This window comes from Salmo salar, chromosome 24, assembly GCF_965601325.2.
Source record: "Salmo salar chromosome 24, fSalSal1, whole genome shotgun sequence".
Lineage (NCBI taxonomy): Eukaryota > Metazoa > Chordata > Actinopteri > Salmoniformes > Salmonidae > Salmo > Salmo salar.
Window position 1 is genome coordinate 22,433,233 of NC_138314.1, and position 7,623 is coordinate 22,440,855.

The 7,623-nt window shown below is 39.3% G+C and overlaps 1 protein-coding gene across 2 annotated transcripts; it reads right to left on the bottom strand.

Annotated features, from left to right (window-relative positions):
• Positions 1-2,891: 2,891 nt before the first annotated feature.
• Positions 2,892-6,619, bottom strand: kctd9a (potassium channel tetramerization domain containing 9a). Of its 2 annotated transcripts, none has more exons than XM_014171945.3 (12): positions 6,458-6,619; positions 5,699-5,820; positions 5,553-5,596; positions 5,366-5,462; positions 5,175-5,230; positions 4,945-5,073; positions 4,726-4,793; positions 4,523-4,618; positions 4,273-4,422; positions 4,057-4,162; positions 3,822-3,955; positions 2,892-3,591 (listed from the first exon to the last, which is right to left on the bottom strand). In XM_014171945.3, the coding sequence occupies exons 1-12, from the start codon at positions 6,503-6,505 to the stop codon at positions 3,475-3,477; spliced, it is 1,167 nt and encodes a 388-aa protein (XP_014027420.1). In that variant the 5' UTR covers positions 6,506-6,619; the 3' UTR covers positions 2,892-3,474. The 2 variants fall into 2 exon arrangements, with proteins under 2 accessions (XP_014027420.1, XP_014027419.1); XM_014171944.3 differs by having other exon boundaries at positions 5,175-5,233.
• Positions 6,620-7,623: the final 1,004 nt, after the last annotated feature.

Below are 7,623 nucleotides of genomic sequence, written 5' to 3' on the forward strand. Positions count from 1 at the left end.
AAGGGGCCTAGCCCGAACCATGAAAAACAGCCCCAGGCCATTATTCCTCCTCCACCAAACTTCACAGTTGGCACTTTGCATTGGGGCAGGTAGTGTTCTCCTGGCATCCGCCAAACCCAGATTTGTCCGTCGGACTGCCAGATGGTGAAGCATGATTCATCACTCCAGAGAACACTTTTCTGCTGGTCTAGAGTCCAATAGCTTTACACCACTCCAGCCGACGCTTGGCATTGCGCATAGTGATTTTAGACTTGTGTGCGGCTGCTCGGACATGTAAACCCATTTCAAGCTCCCAACAGTTCTTGTACTGACATTGCTTCCAGATGCAGTTTGGAACTCAGGGGTGAGTGTTGCAACCGAGGTCAGATTTTTACGCGCTACTGGTCCCATTCTGTGAGCTTGTGTGGCCTACCACTTTGCGGCTGAGCTATTGTTGCTCCTAGATGTTTCCACTTCACAATAACAACACTTAAAGTGCCCTGGGCATCTCTAGCAGGGCAGAAAGGTGGAATCCTATGACGGTGCCACGTTGAAAGTCACTTAGCTCTTCAGTAAGGCCATTCTACTGCAAATGTTTCTCTACGGAGATTGCATGGCTGTGTGCTCGATTTTATACACCTGTCAGCAACGGGTGTGGCTGTCATAGCCAAATCCACTAATTTGAAGGGGTGTCCACATACTTTTGTATATACAGTGTTGCTAGCTAGCTAATGTTGTTAGCTACAACTAAACAGCTGTTAGCCAAACAGGACGCTTGTCTGCAAACGTTAACGTGCTCCTCAAAGTAACTGCTTGAGTTTAGCTATTTAGCTTGCTAATTACTTGTCAATTCTATACTTGAAGATACTGGTCTTTAACAAACACAACATAATGAACAAATGCCATAAAAGCCATTCTGTCGACATTTTCTAAATCAAGGTTTGCTACAAGAGTTGTCAACGTAACTCATACTCGCAATCATTGGTTGGCACTTTTGTTTTGACATCGTGCTCTACAGAAGTTTGAATGGGTGTTTTTCCACTATTTTAAAGCCACACTCCGTAATATGTAAACCACCAAAAAAGACCACCACAAAACAGTGATGACACTGCAATTTTTAGTGTTAGCATACATTTGCAATATATTTTTGAGTCCACTTTCTGTCAGCGAGGGTTGCCTACAAAAAACTAAATTAAAAATATCGTTTACAATTTGGATAAAACCTTGAGAAAAAAAAACACATCAGTGAAAAAAGTAACAACCAACACAATTTCCATTTATTTTCAACTTCTGGGTAGCTTCTTGAAGGGAAACTACCCTATTTGCAAAATTGTAAATGTCACTCACAAATTCCCTTAGCCTGTACATTTTGGCATGAGGTGAGACATCACAGCCAAACAAACTCCATCTTCAGCCATCTGTAGAATTGTCATTTAGCTAGAACTTACTATGCAAATATAGGAACATCCCTCCCATCATTGGATAAGCACCATCACAACCTTTAGTGAATAGACCTACTTCCACTTCTACATTATGAATAGGTAAAATACTTACATTTCCCATGGTTTCAGACAGGCTGCCAGACTGTCATAGGACCAATGTTGACAGCAACCCTGTGACAGTAGTTCCACCACCAAGAGCAGCAGCAACAGGACGTTTGTCTTCTTTTCTACAAATAGTCAACCTTACTCTATCTGAGCAGTTAATGTGTCTGAGGTTTTATTGGCCCTAGTCCCATCACTTCACCAGAGGTCACAAAAAAAGTGGAATTAAAGAAAAAAAGCATCCACTCAAAAATATATTGCAGAGCAGCACTAAGCATCTCCACTTCAGGAACCCAAAGAGCCTTTTAAAAGCCTAAAATACTTTGGGTATGATTGTGCATTTTACAGCAGCAACAATGAAATTAATTAGGCACAGGGCATAGAGTTATTTTGGAAAGTTAGTGAAAAGATAATTATTTCACTTGCACAAGTAATTAATTACACAGATACTTAAACAATTCATCACAGTAATTTATTGAATTACATTGTGGTTGAGTGCAATAATTATAGACAGGGGAAGAAGAGAAACACACCCGATATTTAAAGAACTTTCATCCAATATTTCTTGAATACAATGTTATACCAAAATAAATAACCATTGTTAAGGTTCTGATATTGACGATCTCCACACTCAAGGAGCAATATTCTTTATGATTGCCTTCATTATCATGACAGATGAGTACCTACCTACTATGAAATAGAGTATGAGAGAATATGGCATCTCAAAATATTTCAGCTACAGCCAAAGAAAATGCAGTCTTTAAACATGCAGACATTGTTCTAAAAGAACTGATGTGAGATTGTTACAATCACAGTCCAGCAGTGATAACATTCTGATATCCTAATAACATTTTGGAAGCACTAGATTTGAAATACATTATGTTACAAGCACATTTAACTTGTTGGTGTCCTATGAGTGAGTAAAACAGAAGTTATTGACCAAAACATACCATTTAGACATTTGTGCAAAGCAAAATTTCAAGACATGACTGAACGATATGCCCTGTTCATTGGTTGTTGTCTCCTTGAGGGGAGTGTTATACAACTAAGTGCTACACAAGCTTGAACATGACAGTAACAATTAAAACACATTCACTTTGATAATTTACTTATATTTGGATATGATGAATAATGGATTTCATACAACAAGAGCCAAAAACTTGTGAAATGCATGCAACTAGACTAGATATCAGACAGGGGTAGAAAATAAGGAGGTAGATTCACAGAGAACACCAAAAACAACTGGCAGCAAGGAAAAAGAGTACATTGCATACTTGAAATTCTGTTGAATACAGTTCAACACCCAGTCTATGAAAAATGAATTCCACAGCATAATTGTGTGGCACAATAACAGCAAATTATTTTTGCCATTTTCACCATGCTACGGTATGGCTTTGACTTAAAAAATAAACATCTTAATCATAAAGCATATCTGGCACTTTGTACATTCTTATCAATGTACTTAGTCACACAATGTCATCTCCCATTTATACTTTACCACAGTCTTGATGGAGGCCCTTTTTTACTTTCATGCACTTATAGTTTGATAATCTTTGATTTACAGACATTAAATAATCAAGAAAACACACACCTAGAAATCATAAAAATAATAAGTTAGGATTGAATCCAGATAATAGTAAACATACATAAAGAACATTCAATATTTTGGTTTTGGGGGAAAAAAATTAAGAAAAGGCAGTCAGACATTTAAAATCTTCCACTACATAACAGAAACAGATAACCCTGGATGTGCTCTAGTGCAAGAGATTTAAAGCTAGTATATCAGGTGGAAGGGATGTAGGATGCCAGGGATGTGCATAAAATGCATGTATTGCATAAGGGTCCAGGAAGCTTGATAGTAGGGGTGGGTTGGATTTGCTGGCATAATAACATTGTTGCCAGGCATTCATGAGATTAACCAGTCTGAATCCAGGTGGAATGTGCAGGGGAGTCATCTGACACTCTGAGACATGTGCAATGCAGTCAGCATCTCTTCGAAAATGGCCCCCTTCACATTGGACCCTCTCAAGTTGGCCTCTTGTAGGTCACAGCCAGACAGATCACAATTCTGTGATGAGTAAAACAAAACTCAGTATTCTTGGTACTAACCACAGTCAGTATTATTTGCAATAACCTTAGATGTCACAGTAATAAAACTGTAATACTGTTCTTAAGATAGATGCTACTTTACGGTATCTGAAAACTTAAACAATTATAAGAGCTGTCTGATTCCATTTGTTTCAGATTTACTTGATCTTTTAGTCTCAAATTTAATCCACTTAAATGCCTTCTGCTTACCTCAAGATCAGTTCCTGCCAAAGTGGCACCCCGTAGGTTACAGTTCTTCAGTTTAGCATTTTTTAGAGTGGCCACACGCAGATTAATTCCAGTCATCTGACTTCCCTCCATGTCAACACCTTTTAGATTGGCACCTAATAAGACATACATTAGACATTCAACACCAGAGGTTATACAAGTGTTACCAGTTCCATATTTCTCATTCTTCTTATAATACAAATAAATTCACGTTTACCCTCCAAGTTGGCCTTTAGACCAGACGGGTCTTCAAAATTACATCCTTTGAGAGATGCCCCCTCAGCATTTGAACAGAGCATTTTTACACCCTGCAAGTTAGCACCCTAAAACAGAAAGACAAAATTAGTCCCCTCAAAATACTGTTAATTTCTCAAATGTTGACACGCAGTAACAGGTAGGTTTCATAAGCTAATGAAGGAGCTAATGGGTTTACATCGAGGTTGGCCCCAGAGAGGTCAGCCCGCTCCAGGTTTGAACAGCATAGGTTGGCATGTGTCAGGTTGCAGCGACTCAGGTTGGCCATCTTGAAGTTGATGTAGCGCAAGTCGAGGCGAGAGAGATCAGCACCACTGAAATTAAGTCCCTTTTGGATGGAGAGAGGTATTATTTGTCATGGTCACATGTTAGGTACACTGCATCGACTGTTCAGCAGTGCGTTGTCCTTTTAGAAAATGTGGTTTTACCTGACAGCGGAGCTCTGATTTGGTGGGTGTAGCCAGCAGAAACCGAACAAACTCCTTGCGAGAGATGGGAGAGTGGTCCTCAGGGGGCTGGTTATTCTGGAGAAAAGCATGTGGTTACATGGATCAATATACTGTGACAAAATTAAATAAATCATTTGAAATATGGAGCTTGCTTGGCATCCACAAGGCCATGAGTTCATCACCTTTATTGCTACTTCCAACTGATCAGCCAGCTGCTCAATTCCAAAGAATCGAGCCTCCTCCAAAACCCCTGAAAAACAGATTAGATTTACTAATCAGAGCAAATATGTTGTCAAGATTTCATGCTGTAGTCAACATGCACAACTGAAGTGATCATCCATCTGTGAGCTTTATCATTGAATAAAGATAATGAAAGCATCACCTGTAAATGCCATACTTACCAAGTAAATTGATACCTTCATTGATAATGAGCTGGCCATGTCGCAGGTAATTAAGAATAGGCTCAAAGTATTCTGGGCTGCGGTCAATCAGGTAAGCCCCACGTTCATCCTGTTTGTTACCCCATACATCTGCAGAGCAAAGATAAGCCATAATTATGGGTAAATCACAACAGAAAAGGTCATGTACAAGGTCAGCAGTGTTAGATGTGACAAACTTCATTATTGTTTACCCTTCTCACGGAACATGTGAGCAAGCATGCTCTCTGGCTCCTTGCTGACCAAGGTGCTGCTGTAAAAAGGACCATAGTTTGTGAGGGGAAAAAAGTGACCAAAGAAAGTAGATGGCAATAATATTTACAGAGATATTCCTGTGTGACTTTCAATATTCATAGACCATTGAAACAACTCCTCCATTGCATACCGTGTGGTGGTGAAGAGACGCCCCCCAATATTAAGGGTCAGCCAATCTGTGTGTGCCCTAGGCAGGCCGTCTGTAGTCCTGATATCATTCTGTGGGTCTAAGAACATTATTCAGAGGGTTAACTCACCACATTCTTCAGAACCAAATGGTTTGAAAAGACTAGGAAAGAATTAAAGGACAAACTCACCAACAAAGGGGTCCCCCTCTGAGACATACAAAACATCATCATCCCTATAATAAAGGAATAGTAGAGAAATTAATATGTAATATTGGCTGGAGTAAGGACATTCCAAAGACATGAAACTACAAAGTGTTGAAGGAAATGTACACTACCTGATGAGCGCTATGTCATCTATAAGACCACCTTTTCCATTGTATAAATTACAGGCTTTGATTCCCAACTTATTGCTTGCTACAGATAACAGGTCGGCCAAGGTCCCATACACAGCTACAACCTAATTAAGGAAAACTGAGTTATTGTCACAAAACATACTTATTTGGGCAAACCCATTCTCTCTTGCTAGAAAACTAAAAGGTAGGCTCAACAATATAACATGACGATACACAGCTGGACGACTGCTTATATACAGATGTCAACAGCAAAGTTAAAATCCACCAAGACTGGCACCAGTTCTTCCAAATGTGCCCCTCCCTTGAAACATACCAACATTGTGAAGAGGCAATGGTGGGTGGCAGGTTTAAATGTTGTTTGTTTGAAAAAACTGTTGTTGACTTCTGTAAGAAGGAAATGGACCCATTTTGAATGATCATGTCATATTGCTGAGTCTACCTGTAATGTAGCCAGATGGCTAACTAGGAAATTAGTCGATAGCTACGTTTGTTCGTGTTCCCAATGCCAAACAACCTCAGATGAACTAGTTAGCGTTGTCGAACTATGTACACTAGTTACACAAATTATATGGGCCGCATAGCTTCGATGCAACTAAGCGAGTTTGTTGGGACATTTGGCTGTTACAAACTCGCTTAGTTGCATCGAAGCGAAGGGCCGCATTAACGTTACATTACATAGACAGTTTTACCGTACAATTAGCTATCGTTAGCCCAATAGCTAAGCTAACTAACTGTACGCACCTTGCCATTTTTGGACGTCCCGTTCACAAAAAGAGTAACTCTTCTCATTCTTTGTAACACGTATAAATACTAATCCTAGAACAATGAGCCACAGCAGGACGTTCCAGAGCAGCTAGCTAGCAGATTTGACAGTGGGACGAAACGCAAGAAGAAAACGTTGAACTCCAGTCTACCAATGGAATGGACACATTTCTTAGGGGTTCACAAACCAACCAATCAGATTTTGAATCAGAAATTAGGTGAGCCAATCAAGGGCCAACATTGGGTGTACTCGTTTTACAAGCCGGTGCGTGCCATCATTCTTGAATATGGTTAAGTATTTATGTCACACCGTTCTTGTATAGCCCGATCCACACCCGCTCAGGGGTACCAGAGACGTAGAGGAAGTGTCCCAGCAGGTGGCGGTTTTTCGATGTTTCGCTCACCTCACATATTTGCTATGTGAGGTTTATTTGATCAAATAGAACTTTCGTAATGCTAAAGTTGTTAAGAGTGTACTGATATTAGGACACGTGACATCCCCGGAACTTTGAGATAAAACACTTTATATCGGAGTTGTCACGAGGTGGCTATGCATATTCATACAATTATGCTAGTAGCGTAGCATCCACATTGGAAACAACCCTCATCGAATATTCAAACTATGATATTTGCTTTTAGTGATCTAATGATCTCTTCGCAGGAAAATCTGCAGCGCTGGGATGGTTGTCTCTCTCATATATATAACATTCTATTGGTTGCAAGAATTTTGTATAATTTAAATTTTAAAAAAACACGTTTTTTTCTGGCGTTTTGTTAATCGAAAATCTCATTCCAACTATTTTGAAACCTCTATGGTGCAGCTGTAAAAAATGTTGTCCTTAAATTAAACTAGCATACATTTTTGGTATTGCAGGGCTGACAGACAAGTTCCATACCGTCTCTAGAGCAGACATTTTCATATCATTTTGTTAACTGCGTGTGACAACTCCACCAGATCTATTTATATCATACCATTAAAAATAAAACATCTATTAGTAAATTTGAGTTTAACCAAAATAGTTTTGTTTATTCTTTTCTGGTGGATAAAACTGAAATTGCAAACAGATTTCTATGGCTTGTTTTAAAAAGTGATATTTTAGAGATTTAATTTTAAAATAACTGAAAGTAAGGTTGTAATCTGAAGG